This window comes from Podarcis liolepis (assembly GCF_965112155.1).
Source record: "Podarcis liolepis genome assembly, chromosome: 3".
Classification (NCBI taxonomy): Eukaryota; Metazoa; Chordata; class Lepidosauria; order Squamata; family Lacertidae; genus Podarcis; species Podarcis liolepis.
The window spans coordinates 105,424,593-105,449,288 of NC_139557.1; the positions used below are offsets into that span (position 1 = coordinate 105,424,593).

At 41.5% G+C, this 24,696-nt stretch overlaps 1 protein-coding gene and 1 long non-coding RNA gene across 2 annotated transcripts in view; one reads left to right on the forward strand and one right to left on the reverse strand.

Annotated features, from left to right (window-relative positions):
• Positions 1–17,092, reverse strand: part of TTBK1 (tau tubulin kinase 1) — an 86,524-nt gene extending 69,432 nt beyond the window's left edge. The window contains exon 1 of the mRNA XM_083494983.1: positions 16,937–17,092. Within this exon, the coding sequence (XP_083351109.1) occupies positions 16,937–17,044 (108 nt within the window). The 5' untranslated portion in view covers positions 17,045–17,092. The remainder of the gene's footprint in view (positions 1–16,936) is intronic.
• LOC310703018 overlaps positions 1–24,696 on the forward strand; it is a 429,179-nt gene that overhangs the window by 102,633 nt on the left and 301,850 nt on the right. The gene's annotated exons all lie outside the window — the stretch shown is intronic.

The following is a 24,696-nucleotide window of genomic DNA, read 5'->3' on the forward strand; positions in this document are numbered from 1 at the left end:
CTTGGTCTGTCAAACCAAGTATTTCATTCTCTGTTTTTCTTATATATCCCATGATTTCTCTTCTGTATAGTATCCCTGAATTATTCTTCCATATAATATTATTTTTATCCTGTTTCATTTAAAACTAGTTCATATAAAAAAGGGAGATTTTCATAAAGGAGCTGTCCACCACGTCAAACTAGAAGTGCATTTCATACAACAACCACCTGAAAGTGTGGTGTCAAATCCCAGTGAAGAGATGGATAACACAGGGGCCACTTTCCTATACGCAGGTCAATTGCAATTCAGGATAAAGTGCTGAGCTCAACTCTTTTCAGTAAGGTAAAAATGAAATATACACCATGTCTCCCCAACAGCCTTACACTGGTTATTGCCACCTCAAAATAAAATATGTGCCTGCTTCTGCAGCACCCTCAAGCTCTTTTCAACACACACAAAAGGGGATGGGGGATAAATAACAGAAGGACACAGAGGAAAGGTGTTTTATGGGCAGTGGCTGAACCCACCTGAAACTCTGCTTTGCTCTGTAAAATCTTTTAGGGAAAAGCAAGGTCTACTTTGAGGCTCGTTGTATGATTCAGTTTTCTACTGGGATGGGGTGGGGGGTCTTCTTCCAATTACAATCACTTCTTATTACCAGGATAATCTTGACATCAACCGATTGAGAGGATATCATAAACTCATAAATTTGAACAAATGTATTTATGGAAACAAGCACCTATCTTAACACTGTGGAACTGATCAAAGATCCTGCTCAGTAGTTACGTTTTACCAGGGGGAAACTTTGAGAAGTGATCATGGCGGGGGTGGGAGGGGAGCAAAGCTAACTACTCAGTATGACCTGCTCGCAGCTTCTCCCTCCAGACTCTTCCTTTCTCCATTGGGTTGGAAACTATGTGGCCAAAGTGCTTAGACCTTGGGTGAGTAATCCACAGGCCTAACTTTACGCAAGTGTGGGGAGCCAAGAGGGAGAAAAGGATCTTCCCCACTCTCAGCATGCAGTCTCTGGCAGATTAGCACCAAGGAAATGTGACACACCACAGAAAAAGTTCCCCAATCCTGGGCTACTCGTTACCTGTGGGCTGCCAATTGCAACCCCTAATATTAACTGGATTAAGACCCTGATGTTGGGAAAGATTGAGGGCACAAGAAGAAGGGGATGACAGAGGATGAGATGGTTGGACAGTGTTCTCAAAGCTACCAGCATGAGTCTGACCAAACTGCGGGAGGCAGTGGAAGACAGGAGTGCCTGGCGTGCTCTGGTCCACGGGGTCGGACACGACTAAACGACTGAACAACAACAAGTGGCTACGGTACATTTTATTTAAGGGAGTTGTTTGTTTTGAAGTCCAAAGGAGTTCAAAGACAAACTCTACAAGCTTATAATTAAAAGCCAGAAATTCAAAACTATTCTTCTTATTCTCTTCTGTCCATAGTTTAGGAAACTTAAATAAAGCTATCCACTATGAATGAGCCACACTGAACAGTTTGAAAGGCAATGGTTTGCATTCACCACTGGGCAGCTAAGCATCAAAGATGACTTGGAATCCTTATATGCTCATTGCACATCACAATGTACTACATTGCCTTCTTAATCCACGCTATGTAGGTATATTCATCAACTCCTAAAAGTTAGGAACATTTTTTATTTGCAGTTGAACTTAAGGTGGGCTGCAAAGAAGAAAGGAAATAACTGGAGCACACTTAAAAGTGCTGTCCTGATTATTTCCTTTGAAGTTGAGTAACCTGACATAATAGGTCACCCATCCACCTGTCAAAGCAGCCCATGGTGGGAGGTAGGGGCACTTGGGAACCAGCCAAATCCTATTTCCCCCATTCCTGTCTGGTTAAGCAGAGAGGAGAGTCAGGGGAAGCAGTAATTTTGCCCTAGAGGTCCCACCCCATTAGCTGGCCCAGAAATGGCAAATGTAGGGGGGGGGAGATTCCCAGTACTGTATTGTGGCACAAAACAATTATCATGTCCTATAGCAAGACCCTTATGACTAATAACCTGCTCAATGTAAAGGCTTCCTTGTAACTGAAGCCAAGGGGCTTTGAAAGAGGCCCTGCTAGAAAGCCACATATAATGAGGTGGGGAAAGGAGAGGAACAAGGCTCTTTGGTGACTTCCAACTGCCAGGAATCTCAGATTATGCCTGAGTAGAAGTAAGCACCTTTTTACTGACACTCTCCCTTCACCCAACACCCTTCCACACACAGCTCCTATAGCACTGGCAGGTTTCCATTCACAATCCTCCATTAGCTATCCTAGACTTCCTTGAGACTGCCTTTTGGCTCATGAACAGTGTTTTGCTTAACCTTATTTCACCTTTTATCTAGGGCTCCATCACAAAGCATCTGTTAGTGTAACTTCATGAATACCAAAGCCAGTGTACTATGAACTGCTGACAACCCTGTTCAGCAAGGGCAAATATAAATAAAAGGAGTGTGGATCTGAATGGTGTCAATCACAGTGAATCTGGCGGGCAAAAAGAAGTGACCAAGCAGACTTGAAGAACTATTGATCACTGAACCACCTCCCCCCACAACAAAAATCTGCACAACTCTGTGGCAGGATTTCTGCCAAGTATTCTGTCTTGTAAAGCAATTTATACTGACCAAATACTTAACCAGTTCCATGGCTGGGAAGATATGCAAGGATAGAGGTTTCCACAGGGTGTGTCAACTCTAAATTGTGGAAGAAAAGCCTTTCAGCCAACTCTAATCAAACCAGCATAGCCAACATTGTACTTAATTACAAGACATGACATAAACCATTTAGACAATTGAAGACTACAATCAGTGGTGGTGTCACTTTGCAGTCTCAGAGATAGATGTATGGTGTTTTATAGGCCAGAACAATGCCCCACTAAAGCATTGTCTCTGTTTCCTGAGCCGGAAGTCTTCTGAATTACAAAAATAGTGACACAAATGACAAATGTTGTAAGCTACCTGCAGCTTGCTGATATAACCACTGAGGCTCAAACTTCACATTACAAGGAATTCATAGCTGCCACCAACAGAAGCAGACTAGCAGATCGTTAATCACAATTACTATTTGTGGATTTACAAACTGCATTTCAACTCGCCTGAATCCTGAAACTGGAGAACTATACAGGAAAACGCCATATATTCCTACTGCCTCCTTCAAGGAGGAAGGCACCAACCCCTCCACGCAAAGATGGGTTTACTCCCTGGACTCACCCAGCCAACTCCTCTTGGCTAGTTCAAATTAACTATGTTTGGCAGGTGTCAAAGGAGCATGCTGTGGGCCAAACCACTACAATCATCTTGTCCATGTCCTCAAGCTTCATCAACTGAAACCAATCCCACGAGATGTTCTTCAAACACTTCACTTGGCTCTGCAATAATAGTAGCATTCAACTAAAGATAGAGATAGATGATTTTATCCTCAGAATACCTGGGAAACATGTCACAACAGGCCTCTAAGTTGTCCCAAAACTCTATTCCTGAGGACAACCACACAGAATAGCTCTGCTGGCAGGCTACTCCAGATGGAGGTAGCAAAGTAAGTCTTCTTTGTCACCTTTACCATATTGCAATAGGCATAGCTATTGTGTCCGATCAGTTTCAAATTGAGTCTTACACCACTTGTGCTCTAGCCTTCGTCCAACTTGTTTTATAGCTTGGAGCTCCCTGAAGAACTGAGGAGCTCTCCAGACAGTGTCAGAAAGAGCACTTGGAAGCAATCATGTTGACAGCCCAGCACATCTCACCATTCCGTAGCAAGACCAATGCCTTGACAGGATTGCTCTGGCTTCTGGAAAATCCTTCAAAGCTTTCAGGTATTCCTTGACTTTTTTAAGTCACCGGGGTGGATTATCCTAATAGGTCCCACCACAGAGAGTTCATCAGACCTTTGTGATGAACAAGATCACCTTGTGTGCCATACATAGAAAGGCTACTATCATAAAACTCAAGACTGGGAGCTGTGTAACATAGTAGCTACGAGACTTGCAGTCTCGGGTTCAAATATCACCTTTGCCTTGAACTCATTGGGTAGCCTTCAGGAAGCCACTAACAACACAGCATCTGCAACCCAGAGACAATCTTGCTGGCCTACCTTGCAGAATTGTTCTAATAATTATTGAGATATGTGAATGTAAATGAAGCACTCTGAATATTCTACTGCACTATACAGATTCCAGATAGTATGAATATTAAAATCTCTCTTAGGATGCAGAGATGTGCTGCAAAGCTATTCAAAGCATATATTAACACTCCCTCACTGTAGGACAAAAACATGTGAGATATCACAAGACTAAGCAATGGAGAGGACAACGTGTCTGGACATGGTTTCTGCTTCCAAAGAAACAGCATTTAGTTTAGTGGTACGACTTATGTCAGCAGTGAGGTAATCCCAGCTGAGGCGGTTAATGCTGATGTGAACGCACCATGTCTGTTGACAAAGTACCAAGACTGCTATTGGCACAATATGGAGAAACTGCTAGCAACATGTTCATCCTCATATTTGCACTGGATGACCTAGCTGGGTATCAGGACATCAATTCAAACTACATGATAGCAAATGTTCCACAGTGCATTTCATGTCTTACTCTTGTTGACTAGGGAAATTCCCAGTCGGATGGCATATAGCCCAATGCCATACAAGTTCACTCAAAAATAATTCCCATTGAATTCAATGGCAGTTACTTCCGCAATTACTCCACTGTATTTCTGCACTAATCTTTGAGGCAAGAAAAACTGTTTTTCCTGTGCTCTGAATTACATCTTTACATTACATATTTATCTCTCACTTTTTTGAGCTAAAAGATCCACAAGACAGCTAACAACATTTTAAAATGAAGCACATATTAAAAACAAAGCATATACACAAATCAACCAAGAATCAGATATCAAATCAATTAAGCAGCAGTAAACAGAAATCAAAGACTAGCAGAAAGAAAGAAAGAAAAACCCCAGTAGAACAGCCAGAGAAGGAAACCCACTCAAGAGAGCTCTAAATGTCACCCTCCATGAACAATGTAGCTTTCACTCTGCAATGAAAACAAAGAGAGGGAGCAGAATGAACTCTCTCCAGGAGGCAGTTTCAAAGCCATGGTAGAAAAGGCCCAATCCCTAAACACCTCCTCTAAAACACTTCAAAAACAGCAAGGGGGGATTTCTGAGGAAGATCTTAATGTCTGGGTCTGTTCATAGGAAGTATAATGTTTTACAAAAATAGCTCACAGCACATTACTGGTGCAGGATTCACTCTGGAAATCTTGAATGTCTTGGAAACACTGGGCTTGGCCAGAACCCATCATCCAAGGTATTCATAGCTTCCTACATTCCTACTGATCATAGCTCCCATTATCCTTGAACACTGGTGGGACCTGTAGTCAAACAATATCTGAAGGGTCACAGATTACCCCACTGATATATAAAAGACCATATTTCAGAGTTCCAAGAATCTCAACTTTCGTTTTTTAAAAGTACATAACATGAAAGTGTAGGGACCGACTCTAATAACATCTCAAAACAAAGGAAGGCATTGAAAAGCCAGGGATCAGGCTTCCATAGTTTTTATGACTCTTCACCCTTCTGCTCTAGCTAACTGAAATTACACAAAATGTATGCAAGGTTACATAATCTGACTCTTCATTTCAACAGAATTTGATGCAGAACTACACTACACTTTGGTATAGCATACTTTTGACTGTATGCTCTCTGAAGAGAAGTTTTAAAGAAATTATATGCTAGAATGAGTAGCAGAAATGCAAACCATGCCCAGGCAATCATGGGGTAGTCCAGTTTACTGGTATTGGCACAGAGGCAGGGGGATACTGAGGCATCTGATCAAGGCCTGTATTTTAAAATGAGCTTAAAAAATATATTTGTAAATGTTTGTATCTTTCATGCCAGGCAGAAAAGCAGCTGGCTGAGTACTCTGGCAGCTGTTTATCTTCCTAAACAGGGCCCCTCTGATTTATAGCATTAGCAGGAGACGAGTTTCTCAAAGTTGTAAAAGGAAATTACAGGCTGGGAGCAAAGGTTACAGTGACCCTACATATTACAGAATACAATCAAGCTGCAAAAACACTAATTAAGAGTTGGTAAATAGTAAGTTTTATTGTTTAACAGAAAATAATCCCATGTGCCTCCCATTAGACTCGAGCCACATTTTCCTAAGGTTAAAGGGCAAGAGCTAATAGGAAAGCAGCTGGCTGGGAAAGGCAGTTGTAAATTGAAGAGGTTGCTTTTGAAGCCTTTTCTTCTAAAAAGCTAATGTATGAGATTTGTTGGCTTAAATGTAATTATGCAAAGGATTTAGAAAGTAAGAAATGTTAGATTCTTATTTCATTGATGGTGTGTGAGAAGGTGAACCCAAGATCTGTTACCATGAGCCATCTGTTTTAGCCATCTGTTTTGGAGTGAATAGGGCAATAGGGCAATAGAGCAAAGATGATCTGATAATTAAGGTGCCTTGTCGAGGCAAATGTAAGATATATGGCTACTTGTCTGCCATTTATGGATAGAAGGAAATATAGCTCTTTGTCTCCCATAAAAGGTAATGGAAATGGGTGTATCTTTTATGATTGGTTCTAGCAAACAGCCAATAGGAATTTCAACCAGGCTGATTGGACAGAGGCAGCCAAAGGAGGAGCAAGGGGGCTGAGCTGAGGAAATATAAGTGCTGGCCATCAGGGCTGGAGTGGGCAGAGCTTTGGTAACCATATACCACTGTGTCTCTCATTTATTTGTCTGACAAATAAATTATTATTTTAATTTCTCTATTGCTGCGTTGAATATTTCATTCCAGCTAAGCATTAACCACAAGCAGGGTGCTACAATACAATGGAAAAAGAAAAGCCTAGTCAATCTCAGTATAGCAGACCACGTAAAACAATTGCATTCTCAGCCACAATGGCAGAACTGCAGTACAATTAAACAAGTGCAGCAAGACCTGAGTTCAATTTCAAAACAATGTCAATTTCAAACAAGCAAGGTGGTGTAGATGTTTAGTACGCATCTTAATGACCACAGTTTTAATTTTAAAAACAAAGGATGGATTGCTTTGCTTTCTAAAAATAGGCTCAAGCACAACTATGATATAAAAAGATCAATGAAAACACTGCAAAACATTAGGTGGATGAAAATTCAGGGAATATTGCCATAGACCCATCATGCAGAGAAATCAATGAAAGCAGAAAAGAGGACAGCAGAAAAAGCTGACAGGATAAACTTCAGGATCCCTGCATGGTATATAAGGTAGCTAAAAGTTATAACTTCGGCAAACCCATGGAAGGTGGCATCAGATGGCCCCTTAACTAAGTATCAGTTTCAAAATAAGACACGTGTCACATCATGATGGGATGTAATGTATGATTCCTAATTATTACACAGATTATTTTTTCAGTTGCCACCAACATATTCAGAGAGGAATTGGGGCACCTGCTCTGAATTTTGAACCAGCAATTGGTTGCATACACCAAGCTGAAACAGAATGAGCTCACCTCCAGTATTTCTTCTGGGTGTTAGGAGTACAAGTCTGCTTCACACATTACATTTTCTGTGTGTACACCTACAAAAATAAAACTTTAGACATACACGCAACAAGTAAACCAGGCTAACCTGTGACCCTCCCAATGACATTAGACTATACCTCCCATCATCCCGTCAGTTGACACTGGTAGCTGGGGCTGATAGGGGTTGAAGTCCAACATCTGGAGGACCAGAGGTAAGCCACATTTGATGGAAGCTGTGAATATAACGCAGAGACATCTGAAAGCACATGTCTGAGGCAGGACTATCTGCCACAGAACTGGGATTGGTCGCTGGTTGCTGCGGTGTGTAAAAACCCAGCTTTGTGGCTGTGTGATGTGTGACCTAAGAAAGGCTGTGAAGGGCTGCTGTATGTCTTGTTTACAGGGGATATGATAGACAATTAGAGAAGTGCATCTAAGATCAAACAAGGGATTGTCAAATCTGAAAGTTAGTAAATAATCATGTTTTCTAATATTTTATAATGGAATAATCTGAATTTGTGGCAGCACAAGAACCACTTGCTGGGGGGTGGGGTGGGGAGGCTACTAGACTTGAAGTCTGAAAGTATTTTCTAGAGGGAAAATTAAATACATCAGAACAAAGTATTTTCTAATAATTGCTGAGGGTCCTCTCTCTTTAAATTCAGTAGCAAAAAATATTTTGTCTTTATTTTAAAAAAACAAAAATGTGTGCTATTCTCCATCCTTCTTTTTTGAAATTACCAGTCTCTACTGTCAGCAATCTGAACATCAAATGCTTAGAAAGTGACTAGAAATTGAACTGTCACCCTGTTAAATGAGAAGAACTAACATCTCCATTTATCAAAAGTACTGACAGCATGCAATATCTAGGGGAAAGCGTGATAGATATATTAAACTGATATAAAAATTGTGACTGTTTCACTGCTGGAACGGTGTCAGATCCAAGCACTGAAAAGTATAAGGAAAGGTCCCAGCCAGAGCCCATTATTATGAAAATGGCACAATCAGCAAAGTGTTTGGGGCCATGTCTGCAAAACTACTGATTTGGGGTCCAAGCATCCTGTTTAAGTCTTCTGATAACGCATGAAACTATTTAACCCATGCTAGTCTCTGCAAGGCCATGTTGCCAAATACTGGTGTGGTCCACATGGCTCGCTTCCAACAGTAAATATGGAAAATTATCAAAGAAAAATGTATTGATGAGGAAAAATGACATGACTTCTCAAGTGAAGTTCCTGTGCTTCTGGAAAAGCATCACAGCACTCATGCAGCAAGGTGCTATGTGGAAAATCTCTTAGAAACTAGAGCTGTTCACAAATCAATTCTCAAATTTTTCCACCCTATCCATTTGCAGAGAAATTGAGAAGTGTTTGACAGTGGAATGGTCTCCCTCAGGAGGTTGTGGATTCTCCTTCCTTGGAGGTTTTTAAGCAGAGGTTGGATGGCCAATTGCCATAGATGCTTTAGCTGAGATGCCTACACTGCAGGGGGTTGGACTAGATGACCCTTGGGGTCCCTTCCAATTCTACAATTCTATGATTTCACCAAATTTCTCCAGCAGTTTTTCAGGGATTAGGCTCACTATTAGCAGCAGCAAATACTCTGTGTGCTGCTGGTGGTTGGAGTTTCTGTCTTGCAAGTAGCAGCAACAGCAATTATATTGGCAACCTGGTCATATTTTTGTTCTCCACAATGCCTTGAACCTAGCACCATTCTAGTTCGGGGGTATGTGTGGCAGTCACCACAAAAAATGGTGTCTCAAATGGCTAGTGTGAGGATAAAAGAGTGGCAGGGGGAGGTCATTGCCCTGAGATTCTTGGAAGAAAGGCAGGATAAAAATGGGGCCAGGAAAGATTCCTTATGCAGTCTTCATGCTACTCTCCCAGAGGAAGGAGGAATTAATGATCCCAAAAAGGAATGAGTGAGGTGCTCTCTACTGACGGTCTCTTGCCACAGTAGTGAATGAGTGTGCACGTATAGCAAAGTATGAAGTACCATTGTAAGTTTTAGCAGTGCTTTTATCAGCTTTAAACATTTCACCAAAAACCCTGTGGACTTCCTTCTCAGAAGAATGGTGGGAGCACTGCTTAATTCCTGGGGGACAGAGAAAGAAGCAAGGGCTCAGGTCTGTGTGTAAGTTCTACTCCTTCATGCCAAGTGGGTAGCGAAAGGCTGCTTTTACTGTATATTAATTCATAGCCATTTATTTAAAGTATGGGCATGGCCCCAGTTGGAAGGTGGTGGTTCTAGATTGGCATGCTTAGTGAAGGAGGGCTGGGCCTACTTAATGTATGCTGCTTTGAGTTACATTGTAAGGAACGCGACTAACAAATATAATCAATCAATCAATCAATCCCTGTGAGAATTGTTCTCTACTTAAACCCAGTGCAGTGTCCAGTGTAATTCAGTTTGTTAACAAAAATGTTTGGCAAATGCAGCGTTCATAGGTATAAACAACAGTACTAATTCAAAACTCTTTTAGTCTTTAATTCTTTATTGTGTGGTGTGCTTAACATATCCCGTTTGGGCACACGTTATTCTTTTATTCCCCAACTGTACATCATTAGGGTACTTTTGAAATATTTTTGGTGACATCCTTCCTTCCCTCAGGCTATCCTTCTCTTCTGGACTATCAATCATCAGTTCAAGCAAAAGCACCTGCTCAGCAACCATCTGGTACAGTTGCTGCTGCTTCATTTTAATTATTTCTTCCTGGTTGCCCTAGGGATTCATACGTTGAACATAAATGGGCCTGCCTCAGAACACAGTTGTCCAAAAGTGAAGCTGGGTGACTTCAGGCAACCTTCTTATTATTGTTATGTTAACTAATGTCATCTGGAGTTCAGCTGAAACAGCCATTAACAAAAGGTCCAAATTGCAGATATTGTGTGCAGATACAGTGGTGCCCCGCAAGACGAAATTAATTCGTTCCGCAATTTTTGCCGTCTAACGAATTTTTCTTCTTGCGAAGCACGGTTTAAACGGTTTAACAAAGTCGCAAGACGTTTTCGTCTTGCGAAGCAAGCCCATAGGGGAATTCGTCTTGTGAGGCAAATCGCGAATGAAAAAACCTTTCGTCTAGCGAGTTTTTTGTCTTGCGAGGCATTCGTCTTGCGGGGCACCACTGTATGTGAACCTATAGATGGATAACTCCTAAAAATGTGGAAGCAATGCTCACTAACCTTTCCCTTGCCCGCTATTGTTAGGAAACAAACTGCCAACCACTGCCTTCCTCCTTAAGAGCAAACCAATTCATATTGTCCCCTCCAGAAGTATACTTTTCATCTTTTAAAATGCCATCTTGTTACAGTTGCATTAGTTTGGGATCAACACCCCTGCTCCCAAGTCATCTGCAGGAAATCTACGACATTCCTGCAGATTTGGGCTTTCCTCTCATTTGATAACGTTAACTAGAATAACTGGGCAAATAAACAAGTTGTTTGGAACAGCAGTAATTGGTAGGTGACCTGGAACTCCCTCACAGAGCAGTACATGTATAATGTCATATATCCCATCCACTTCAATACACTGATCAAAACTCATCTTCCCTGTGAAGCCTTTGGCAAGTGCCTGGAGCATTGCAAGCTTCAAAGGACATTGGAAACCTGATCTCTTCTGATGGCTGCAGGTGTCTACCTTCCCATTCAGGTACTGCTCAAAATGTTAATTCCCAATGGCTTCCCTCTCGCCCTTTTCATCAGGAAAGTCAAGGGAAGCCCAGTTCAAGGCAACTGGATTACCTTATAACTAAAGATCTCAAAAGGCTTCCAATTTTTGGTCAGCACAATTTTAAAAGGGCTGATCTAAGTTTACTGCTGAGCAGAAATCACACTCAGGTGGGAGAGAGAAAGAGAGTGAGGAATATGGATATCCTTTCCTCTATCCTAAATGCCATCAACTCCTTGGTAATTGTGTAATCAGATTTCATAAAAATGACCATTCCCAAATTCAGACCTTTGGTGTGATCTAGCAGGAATGTTATTATGTTCTTAAGGGAGCTATATGAGCTGGCTCTAAAGCCAAACACATCTCCTTGACACTGAATTAAACAACAATTAAGACATAACACCAGTCTTCATTTCACTGGCTTACAGGCACAGTTTGGGTCGAAATCAGGAGTATCAACTTACTCATTGATTTTTTATCAACTACTCACACTGAACAGGGATTTGATCAGGGAGAGATGGAGATAAGACTTAAACAGGAATAACAGTGTGAAGCAGCAGCAAAAAAAGCTAATACTATTCTAGGCTGCATCAACTGAAGTATAGTGGCCAGATCAAAGGAAGTAATAGTACCGCTCTATTCTGCCTTGGTCAGACCACACCTGCAATGCTGTGTCCAATTCTGGGCAGTACAATTTAGGAAGGATGTTGACAAGCTGGAATGTGTGCAGAGGAGGGCAACTAAGACGATTAAGAGTCTAGAGGCCAAGCCTTATGAGGAATGATTGAAGGAGCTGGGTATGTTTAACTTGGGAAAGAGGAGGCTGAGAGGAGATATGATAGCCATCTTCAAATATCTCAAGGGCTGTCACATGGAAGATGGAGCAACCTTGTTTTCTCCTGCTCTGGAGGGTAGGACTTGAACCAGTGGCTTCAAATTACAAGAAAGGAGATTCCGACTAAACATCAGGAAAAGGATTGTGACAATACAAGCTGTTCAGCAGTGGAACAGACTTCCTCAGGAGGTTGTGGACTCTCCTTCCTTGGAGGTTTTTAAGCAGAGGTTGGCTGGCCATCTGTCATGGATGCTTTAGCTGAGACTCCTACATTGCTGGGGGTTGGACTAGATGACCTTTGGGGGATCCCTTCCAACTCTATGATTCTACGCTCCATTTCAAAAGATATTGGCAGCCAGGGTGGCATGTCCCATTTTGCTATTTGAGAAGAAACGGGAAATGCAGCCTTCCTCCTGCTGCTGCCACCATACCTGTTCCTGTCGTCACCCAATCTACAGCCACCACATACCTTGCGACATCTGCCGCAGGCGGAGAAGCAACATCACCATTGGTACACTGTACTGTGATATGATGCTTATCTTAATTTCCCTCCAGAAAAAATATAAATTGCTAATAAAAATACATAAAATTATTCATCATTATACACTTATCTATCCAGCTATACAAATGCTGGACTGGGATTAGTGTTAAGAGAAAATGATTTTATTTATGAAATACAATCTTACATCAGTAGGCTGGAGTTGAAAAAAACTGCTTCAGGACATTCAGAACCATCCATGGCTGAACATCTCCAAAGCAAAATCAGATCAGATTCACTGGCCAAACTGAATATGAAAAACACACCTACTGTACACTGGCACACTAAAACCAGGTTTGGACAGAGTATGTGGGGAAATAGGAGTCTAGCAAGCTGAAATGAGTCAATTCTGAAATCCTCATTTTTTTCTAGTTTGTGGCGGCCTAATAAACCACAACTTCCCTCACTTCAAACAAAATCCACAAATGGGAGAGGGAAGGGAGGCTTAAGTTTGTACTGCAGGTACCCAAAGAGTCTCATTCATACCTATTCTGCTAGAATTTTTGCTGTAATGGACAAACAAGGAAATTAAACAAGGGTCTATTAAAGCAATTTGAAGAATTCCTCCTTAACATAAACTGGTATATGGCACTTTAGATAGCTTTCACATGTAACCGAAGAAATAGAAATCTATCACACTGACACAGAGTAAATATAAAACATACAGTGAAATCCAGGATCCCTTTGACACAACAAATCAGCTTTGCAATAAATGTCCCTGTAATTAAGATAAAACCTACACCCCAAACCCAATTCATGTTTGCATACAAGCTCAAAAGATTTTAATGGAAAAGCACAGTATTTTAACTTAACTCAGAACTATGCAGATTATATAGATTTTTTGAAGGACAAGTCCCCTGAGACAACATAAGGGAAAGGGAAGAGAAAGAGAGATCAGGATGTGCAAAGATTGATAAAACCTTCATTTAAGAATTTTTCATTTAAGCATTTTGAAAAGCTAGCATCCTTTGAGTGCAAGAAATAGCAAGAATCTTAATTTTGGCATATTCAGCCTTTACCTACAAAAATAATATGCTTAATTCAGTGTGCCACTGAACAGTTGAATACAACAGAAGCTGATATTGCTGGCAGCGTGCCAGACACTTCAGAACCCAGCAAGCATGAAAGCCACATTAGCAGTTGACCTCCTCAGCTGCAGTTCACGTATTCTGAAGGAACACAAACAGTGTGGAAGGAAAGCAAAAAACAGCTCCCAATTACCCTGTTGCAGACAAATCCAAAAAAGTACAAAATACCTGCACCTCACTGAGATGCTGCACATTTATTAGCTGAGAGAGCAGAGGCTTGCTGCATTAGTTGCTAGACAGAAATAGGACAAGAAGCAGTGCATGAAGCAGAAACCTGGCAGAAACATTACATTTGGGACATGGTGAAGTCACTACCCGCACCATCTATCACTCTGTCAGCTCTCCTGTAAGATTTGGTGAAAAGCATAATGAATGCATGGTAAGGTGTTGTTGCTTCCTGTTTCAAAGGTAACAGCTAGCTCTACTATTTTCTCAAGATAAACCAGTTGTGAACATGCTCTCTTATATGGTGTTGACTGGGAGAAAAGGGCCTGACAGCTCACAAGATGGGTGGTACAGCAAATCTCTTAACTGGATGAATATTAAGTGAATGGATGAATGCAGCCCTAACGGATATGAATGGCAAAGGGATGAGGGGAGGGCAAACATGGAATCACCCATTCCTTCTTCCTTGAAGGCAGTTCATGTAATTTCTTTCTGCTGTTGCTGTTTACATCCCCGTACCTCACACAGCATCCACTCTAGCAGTTTGAACTTGTCTTAGCAGTATCTGGAAAGGGCCTCCTTACATGAGTTAAACCACAGAGCCTAGGGCTTGCCGATCAGAAGGTTGGCGGTTCAAATCCCCGTGACGGGGTGAGCTCCCGTTGCTCGGTCCCTGCTCCTGCCAACCTAGCAGTTCAAAAGCACATCAAAATGTAAGTAGATAAATAGGTAGCACTCCAGCGGGAAGGTAAACACCCTTTCTATGTGCTGCTCTGGTTCGCCAGAAGCGGCTTAGTCATGCTGGCCACATGACCCGGAAGCTGTACGCCGGTTCCCTCGGCCAATAAAGTGAGATGAGCGCCGCAACCCCAGAGTCGGCCACGACTGGACCTAATGGTCAGGGGTCCCTTTACCTTTACCTCACACAGCATCCGGTCTAGCAGTTTGAACTTGTCTTAGCAGTATCCGGAAAGGGCCTCCTTACATGAAGCAATTCAGAGGAAAAAGACAACCCACTTCACAGCCATAGTAACAAGACACTTTTCCTCAGAGTCCAATTTCCCCTAACAATAAGAAGGGCAGACACAGGGAAATTCAGCTTGAACACACAGACCTAAGGTAGTCACCCACTGTTCCACAAGGAACATTAGGAAGGCCCTGGATGCAAAAGCTTATAAAGAAGTGCCAATTTGAATAATTACATCATCATCAAATTAGAGAAAGTAATAACTGCTGTTATTCCATACTGTACTAATAACAAACTCAATTTCCCAAGTGCCAATTGTTATGTAGCTAAAATGGCATTCCAACACAAGAGGGAATATCAACAGGCTGAGGACAGCTCCAAGGTTTACAGAACTACGAAAAAACTTTGAGTGGGGGGCGGAACCAAGCAAGGAAGACTTGGAATCATCCCAAAAGAAGATCAAGCATATTCAGTGGCTACGACATGATAGCTGGGGTGGGGTGGAGGAACGGATTGGAAAACTGAGGGTGGGGGAGTGGAATGGAGTATCCTGGGAAAGGGCCTAGCTGGCATCCTGAACAGGAGTACTCTGCACTGCAACATTTTATTGCAGGACCCGCTTGTAAAATAAGTAAAACAAACAATACATTTTAAAAACTTTGACAGCACTTACGATTATCCAGCTGCTGTTATAGTAATTATGGCCCCACAGGTAGAGATTAAATAGAAAGGAGCTATCGGGTTGCTGAGCAGCCACCTAGAATCAATCTCTGCATGGGCACACTGTCTTCGTTTATCATTCTGATGGCATTATTAAAGAAGTACATACCGTATTGGCCTGAATATAAGCCGCACCCGCAAATATGCCACACTTTAAAAAATTTGGTGGCTTAGGGGAGGCTTGGGAGCAGTGGGCAGACTGGACGCCGTTGCCCCGTGCTGCTTCCTGGGGATGGGGGGGGAGCTGTGCTGCTTTGTTGGCGGCGTAAGGTCACAAATATAAGCCACACTTTAACTTTTCATGATCAGAATTTGGGGGAAAGGTCAGCTTATATTCGGGCCAATACAGTATAATCGGTCTGAGGAAACATGATGGTAGAAAATGGAATTCACTGTTTCTTAAGATATGCCAGGTCTAAGTAATTATTATTATTTATTCTACTACCACTATTATATATACTACCACTACTACTGTTTATTCAACTTATATACTGCCCTTTAGCAAAAGATCCCAGGGCGGTGTACAACATTAAGAATACATTTTACAGAGCATCAATAATAAAAATGTAATAAAAAGCATAATGACATATAGCATAATAATGAAATAATCATAATGATCCCAGCCAGCCAGCTTTAACAGGCCATAGATTATTTAATGACTTAAGGCCTGGATAAAGAGAAATGTTTATATGGGCCTTTATATGTTAAAAATCAACACTGTGAAATCTGCTTAAAAGACAACAGGGAACTAGTACTGGTGGCAGGAGCAGTGATGCAATTCTCTCCAGTTGAACTGCCTCCTACATCTCTCTCAGCACAAGAGAAGTCACCATGTTCTGCACCAGCTGCAGCTTCCTTAAATCAGGCATGCAGAACCTTCTGCCCTCTGGATGTTGTTGGACTGCAAGTCCCATCAGCCCCAGCCATCATGGTCAATAATCAGGGATGTGGGGAGTTGTAGTCCCAACATCATTTGAAGAGTGCCTGGTGAATTCATTACAATGAGCCACTGGTGAATGGTAAGTTCATTACAATTTAGATCTTTCTTTCTTTCTTTCTTTCTTTCTTATAAAACCCCCCACTAAAACCAAGTACAGTCATCCCTCATGTTATGTTTGCTTCATGTTACGTTTTTTCAGGTTGCGTCCCGCGGCAACCCGGAAGTACCTGAAAGGGTTACTTCTGGGTTTCACTGCTCGCCCATGCGCAGTAGCGCTAAACCGCGCCATGCACCTGTGCAGATACGGTGCTTCAGGCTGTGGGCTTTTCATGTTGCGAACGGGCCTCTGGAACAGATCCCGTTCGCAACCAGAGGTACCACTGTATTCACAAGCTCCTAGAGGCATCAGAGCAGCTAATCAAAAAGAGCAGGATTCAGATAACTGGAAGAGACCCATGTAAAAGGGTAGTTTGAGAATAAGACATTCCATCATGGCTAGAAGAGATGCAGAGAGAGGAAAATACTCACCACTTTCCAACGGTCCTTCACCACGTAGTTGGCCGGCAGAATGTCGACCTGCTCCCCTCCCCCACTCATGTTTGGTTCGTCCTTGATAGCAGCTGCTAGGCACTGCATTTGCCAGCCAGAGAATATTTTAGTAGCAGCTCCCAATTTAAACGAGCCATTTATCTGAGGAAGAAGAGGGAAAACACATACACACGAAAGGGGAGAGAGGAGAAACATAACAGAATTAATGCAGGTCATCACAGGCAGATCGTGCTGGTGAAACAACCCCAGTTTAGACCCAGTGAGAGGAAGTAGCACTAGGAAAGGTGGCAAACTCACCTCGGGGTCAGAGCGCAGCTTGCAACAAGCCTTGCTGGCGCAAGCAATTGCCCTCTTTACAAAATCCTCAGCGGTCTTCATGCACAAAATTAGCAGAAGCAACCATGCTGTGAGTCAGCAGCACAAACTTAAAAGTAGTGAGTAGTGAAAAGTTACTGGCTTACACCATGCAGGGTGCTTTGGGGGAGAGGGTGGGGAATTGAAAGCCAGCAACTCAAAGACAGGCCGAAGCCAACTTCTTGGATATTGTCTGAGTACCACAACAGTGACAGCAACACTGTAAGAGCTAAATCTGTTCCAAGAACATAAATGATCTCACTGAACTAAACAGATGACTTTCTCTTGAAACAGCCGCCTTTAGCACTCAGCTGACCAAGGATTGCCAGGTACCACACACAGCAAGATCCAAGGTGTGCTCTTTAGAGTGCGAGCTTTAAGAACGGCTACCTCCATAAGACAGCCAAGCAGAGAAAAGAATGTGTTCAGAACTGCTTCAGCCCTCGGTATATCAGTCTTCTTTTGACTAAGAGGCCCTATCAACAGTTATGTAAAATACAGAAGATTTCAACCCTGGTCTTCACCATGCTTACTCAGAAGTGCTATTAATTTGCTTCAAAGAATGCAAACTTAGGGTTTGTCCTTGTTTCTGTTGCCTTTCCTGTTGTTGGCTATGGACAGTTTGTACTCGTTTATCCTTGTCTATTCCCCGCAACTGGGCTTGATCACGTGTAACACATATTTCAAGGTTTTATTTGCTATGCTATACTGTACATGATTTTTAAACTGCTCTTTTAAAACACTGGCTGGGGGCCAATAAACTGAAACTTATACCTGATAAAATGAAAGCCCTGTGCATGGTTGCTTCCTCAGACTCGGAAGGGGAGATTCAACCTGCTTTGATCAGGGTTGCACTCCCTTTGAAAGATCTGGTTCACACCTTGATCCAACTCTGTTGCTTGAACAGTGCGAGTTTTCAGCTTCGGGTGTTTCTACCAGTTTAAGCTGGTATGTCAGTTAGAATCCTCTTCTGGACAGGAAAAGTCTGGCAGCATTTATCAATAAATGGTAACATTTGTGTAGACTACTGTAATGTGTTGTATGTGGGGCTTCCCTTGAAGACAGTTCAGAAGCTGCAATTAGTTGAAAAAATAGCAGCCGGGATTTTGACTAGAACTTGCTGGGAACATCTTCCACCAGTTCTAATAAATATACACTCAAGGAGCCGGTTTGTATCTTTAAAGAGCTTCACAGCTTGGAAACCCAATTCTTAAGGGTCAGTTGCATATCAACTGTCCAAGCACCAACACCTTCCACTTTGAGGCCCTTCTCAGAATGGCTCCACATCAGAAATTAAGCAGGCAGTGCCTTCTCATCTATGGTACCTCAACTGTGGAACTCACTCCTCATGGCGGTTTATCTGGCACCCACTTTGTTTTTTAGGCATCAGGCTAATCCATGTTAATACTTGCAGGCAATTTAATGGGTTACATTTTGAAATAGCATTTGGAGGATGCTATATTTTAATGCACAGTTTTAACTGTTATTTTAATTTATGTATTGGTTTATTGTATTTTTTATTATTCTTTTGTTTTAAATTACATACCTGTGCAATTCGTCTGTGATAAATATTATGAAGGGTGGTATACACTTTTCACCATCTGCGCATATACATATACATACACATATATATATATATATATATATATATATATATATATATATACACACACACACACACATACGCATACATATATATGTGTGTGTGTGTGTATATACGCACACACAGACACATATGCCCAGCTTCTAAGCAGTTTACAGCTATAAATCAATGATGAAATACATTACACTACTTATATAAAATAACACAATCTCCCTACAAAACGTTATGTAAGCAAACTAACCCTCAAGAAGTGAAGGTTCCTCATTACAAAAACATTTTCTGAATCCTCAAGGGAGCTAGTGAGCAATTAGAGAGAAATTATTTTTTATTTTTCTGTAAGTAGAGCACAGCAGCTCTGTGCTCCATTTAAGTCTTTCTAAAGCCTTCAAAAATTCTACTTCTCTAGTATTGGTTCTTTGATAATTTTCTAAATTGGATGGGAAGAAAGACATTAATCCTGAAAAAGCAATCCAACTAGCCCTACAACTGTGCAGCTTCCCACACAGATTTTCCTTGAAAGGCATGGAGATTTGTGCAGCAGTTGTAATAGGTAGAGGTCAGATTCCATTAATAAAGCTGGCTTTATTAAAGTGAGACCTGGCCATAGGTATTCATGTTTTAGTAACCTCCATTTCAGACTACTGTAACATGCTTGACGTGGGTCTAATTTAAAAAGAGTTCAGAAAATTAGCTGGTGTAAAATTATAGCTAGGCCAAACGTCTGGAGTGCCAAAAGTTTAGCCCAAGTTTTGGAGGGTTCTTGTTTATTTTTTTTTTGGGGGGGGGGTAAAAGTGCTTCTCCCTTTTTGTATTTTATGAGTGAGTGTTAATAAAACTTAATGGAGTACTTTAGCTCTAGCTAGTGGTCACCATAGTTCCCCCACAGATTGGGAGTGGGGTGGGCAGAGAAGATAGTGATTGCCAGTCGATTGCAGCAAGGGAGCTACAGTAAATTCCCCCATTAGAGTCACATGCTCCACCTTCAACGATAAGCAGAAATCCCCCACTGCACAAATTTTTGGCCTATAAAAGGAGGCATTTTGCTGCCATCAGACTGTTGGTGGAGTTATGGTTCAGATCATATTACTCTGGTTCTGTTAATCTACACTGGCTGTTTATTTGGTTCAATGGCCACTAGGCACATAGATTTCTCGAGTAGTGGCACCAATTCTATGGAATATACAAACACACAAATAAAAAGTAAAAACATAAAGAATTAAAATAACGGTTCATCAGCTGTTACAATGCTTTTCTTAGCAGTACCGAAAAGTTTTCAGCAAACATTTAAAGGTCAATAAAGAAGATGCCTGCTGGATCTCTATCAAAGGACAACTCCACAGGGCTGGGCCAATAACTCTAAAGGGTTCGGCTTTGTGTTGATGTCAATAAGCCTCAACAACTAAGGGGACAACCTGTGATATTCCTAAAGGTGGTCATTCCTGTAGCATCACTCCTACAGATGATGTGGGCTAGAAGAGTTCAAGTGGTCCCTAAAGGACCCTGGACTTAAGTTGCTGAGGTTTTAAGTTGTTTATTATAAACTTATTTTGTGTGTATATATGTATATCTTATTTTTACTCTGATTTATTCATTATTAAGTATATTGACAGTTATGTTTGATTTTAAAATAATAACTTTTTAAAATGAAATAAACTGTCCTTTTTCTTTGGATCATTCAAACTCGAGAAACAACAACATACAGGAAGCTATTTAGCAAGCTTTGAACAGTATCTCACATCTTCTAGGACGGCCTTCCCTAACCCAGCTCGAGGTATTTTGGAGTACAATTCTTCCAAGACCCAAGCTAGCACAGCCAATAATCAAGGATGATGGGAGTTGTGGTCCAAAACAACTGGAGGGCACAGGGATATGGGACTGTCAGTAAAAGTTCCTGGGAACTTATTGAGTCCTCTGGAGTCTACAGCACAGCTTCTGCCAATCTAACTGAATTTCACACAATTTAATCATTTTCAGGGCAGGAAGCCAATGCCCTTCAAGGTAAAGATGCTGACTTGCCAGCAGCTGCTACTATATGGCACAGCATAACAAGAACTCTGCTAGATCAGATCAATGCCCCATCTAGTCCAGCATGCTGTTCTCACAGTGGCCAACCAGATGCCTGTGGGGAACACGCAAACAGGACCTGAAAAAAACAGCACTCTGCTTGCCTGTGGTTCCTAGCAACTGGTATTCAGCGACATACTGTCTCTGACAGCATCAGCCATTGCTCAGTTTATTTTATATTTGTAACGCATAATGGCAAATATTGACGCCAGTATAGTCTAAGTGTGAAGTCAAGATAAACCCCACGTTCTTTATAATTTCCCCCCCTCCTTGTTCTCCTTCCCTATACTGCTTTTTCTGCATTCTTGTAAATATCCCAGCTACGTCAAGGGCTTGGGTGTTTATTCGCCTAACTTACCATTTCAAGAATTCCAGCACCTGTCTGACATTTCAAGTGCTAAGCTTGCAAAATATTCTCTCTTCATTCAATTTCATTCAGGGAATTAAGCAAGCAAACATTGGCAAGAGAACTTGGATAATGGGCCCCCTTTTGCTGCCTCCTTGTCACCCTTACTAAATACCAGTTGCCTGGGAGATACTCTAAGCAGCGATACACATTTTGTGTGTGTAGTGTGCACTAAGAACTGGACTTCTGCTTCTTTTGCTGGTGTGCCTTTCTGAACTGAAATAATGCCTAAAATAATTTATCTACAAAGCATCAACTCATAGATTATATCCAGCCAGATGTAGACAAGAGCACTTAAGTGTTAGTGTGGAATACCTTGCTTTGAAGTTAGCCTTGCAAGAAAGCTCATGCAATTGCTATCTATCAATAGCAGTTGCCTCTTTCTGAACAAAGTTGAAAAACCATACATAATAGAAGTAATTAGCTTTAAAATAAGCAACTGGCTAGAACAGGCAGCAGGGAAGAAGCTGAGGTTCTAAAAAGCCTCTAGGAGAGAATTGTTTTCAGAACAGTACTGAAATCAGCTGATTTATCCCTACATGGGAGACAGCTAAACAAATGCAGGTTACAACCCTGTATTAAATAATTAGCAGGGTTCTCTCAAGGAACAGTAGAATGGAGATTCAGTTTTGGAACATTATAGATCATAATGCAATTAAAAAGGGTGTTTTATTTTCCCTATTATAGCTTTAGCAATTTTGTAACGTCTGTTAGAATAAAAAGCTTTAAATACGGAATCTGTGGTGTTCAACATGCCTTTCCTATGTTAAATCTCTCACTTTGAGTCTGCTGCAGCATTTGCCCAAACACAGCCAAAATATAAAAAATAATATCCAAAATCTCTTCAGAATGCTCTATTGCCTCCAATCAGCAGAACAAAGCTATGGAAGTCTGGCTCTCACCATCTTACTAAAGGTCCTGGAAAACACTTAAGTGTTTTATGCACAATTCTGAAGAACTGCAATATCCCAGTTTATTTCAGGATACATCCTCACCTCAGGAAGCCTAAGAATTAGAACAATCAATGTTTATTCAAATTGTTGGAAATCATGACCACCCCACAGATTCATCACCAGCATTTGCCCACCCAAAATAAATAACTTACTTTTACTTAAACTGGTTTATGTGAGCCAAGGAAAGGTTGTTAAGGAGCTATGGGGGGTGGGGGAGGGGAACATACCTGATCCAGCTATCTGGAGAGTAGGATGAGAATTCCCAACAATATGAGTTGATTTTAAAAGAGTATTGGTCCCTTCACAAAGCAAGAAGAGTAGAAAGAGCAGAAAATTGTATACAGATTTTAAGCCAAGATTCTTGCTTTTGTGCATTTCCAAAATGCAGAGAGATGCTTTCTTTTCTTGGAAGGAGTACAGAGAGAAATGGCAATAGAGGGAACAACTGTATAAAGTAACGACCCGAGTAGTGTTTTTGCAAATGAGGAATAGCGTTTTATTATTACACGTATATCCTGACACTACGCTATACAAAATTTTAGTAGTCCTCTGCCACACAAATCTTACTCAAGTCCCATGCATAGTAGGTTAGGCCAAGAATATGACTAGATCAGGGTCACCCACTAAGCCTTATGGCCAAGCAGAGATTTGAGGCTAGGTCTCCTGAGTGCAAGACCAACACACTTCTTACTCCACCACACTGGATCTCAGTGGCAAGGTTTAGTGTGAACATGCAAGCACATGGGTTCCCAGAGAGATCATGGCCACTTTGCTCCTCTCTAGTTTTGCTGCTGTATCATGCTGAGTAAAGTCATAGTTTGCCTTAGCATGGCATCTGAACCTAGCTCATGGTTCAACTCTCTCCAGACTAATGATCAGCTTGTTGCTTGTCCAAGGAGCTAAACCATAAGACCAGATGACATGCTAAGCCAAACCAAACCACAGTTTAGCTCAGAGTGATGCAACAGCAAAACAATGAGAGGAGTGAAACTACCGCAAACCCTTCTTCCAGAACCTGCATGCATTCACCATAAGCCATGACTTTTGATATGTGGACCGGGTCAGAATATTACAGGCAAAGCACATTTAGAAATTCCCATTCTCAACCTATGCTATTTTTTTCTGTACAAAAGCAATTAGCAGACTTGTGCGGTATTTTTAAAAAGCCTCAAAGACAAAAGTAATGAGCATGATGCAAGAGTAAAGCAGACAGCAAAACATTTAATAATGACATGGTGTTTTAAAAGTTGTCAGGTTCTGCAGAAACCACAGATTGATTAATTTTATGTCACTGAAGCAGAGGGACAGCAGCAAGCTAAGAATTATCCTTATTTCTATTTTTATCTTCAAATATTTATTTTCATGTGGCAAGATCCTGGGTTAGGTGACAGCTAGAGTCCCCACCTCTGCTGTGGCCTCCTCTCCTCTGGAATGTCTGCTTCTCATCGGACTGCCCAGGAAAGAATCCCCCTTAGAAATTCTTTACTGATACTTCACAGGATCTGGAAAAATCAAATGTAAGGATGACACATCTAAGGAATATTCAGTCCCTAGTAAGCTGGAAATTTGCATGCCATTCAGTTCAGACTAACCACCACCACTGACTGTGAGATGCGAAATATCTTTTTCTTTTTTTCTTTTTTGCTATCTTTTCCATCTCAGTATATTCCTTTGGTGCGTGGATGAATTCCAGGTCTATCTCAGAAACACTGTCTAGTTGGGGCTTTTTACATGCTTGCTACCCCCCAGGTTGTACTCATCTACCAGACATTTATAGGATGCAGTCTGGGATGATTTCAGCTGCAGTTCCCCCAAAACTCATTTGACTGTCTGTTCTATTGTCAGGACACAGGGCTACTACCTGTTCAAAATTTTAATGGATTGCTTGTATTTTGAGAGCTCTGCCCACAATAATTTGGAAGCTGAGTTGCCCATATAATCAAAAGAAGCAAAAACTCAAAGGGCAACCTAAATGTTATCTAGTAAAGTCCTTGCACATGGTACTGCCTTAAAGCAGGCATCATTCAACATTTATCCAGTGTATCTTTGTCTATTGGGTTGTTGATCGATCCCCCTCTGCTTGCTCTGCATACCAAACCAGAACACCTTCAGTTAGACACCGCATTAGGAGACAAAAGTAGTATAGCGATTGCACCATGGAAATGCCAGCTGAAACTAAATAAACCAGTACTAACAAGGAATGAATGACCTAGTATTCATGAACTGCAGCAGATTCAAATGACCACTTTTAGAGCTTATTTTCAATCTGTGCCTAGAGCTGTCAATCTGGATTTTTTTAAAAAATGCCTGCTGGAGGGGGAGGTCCATAGACAGACCAGGACAAGTTCAGTGGTCGGGA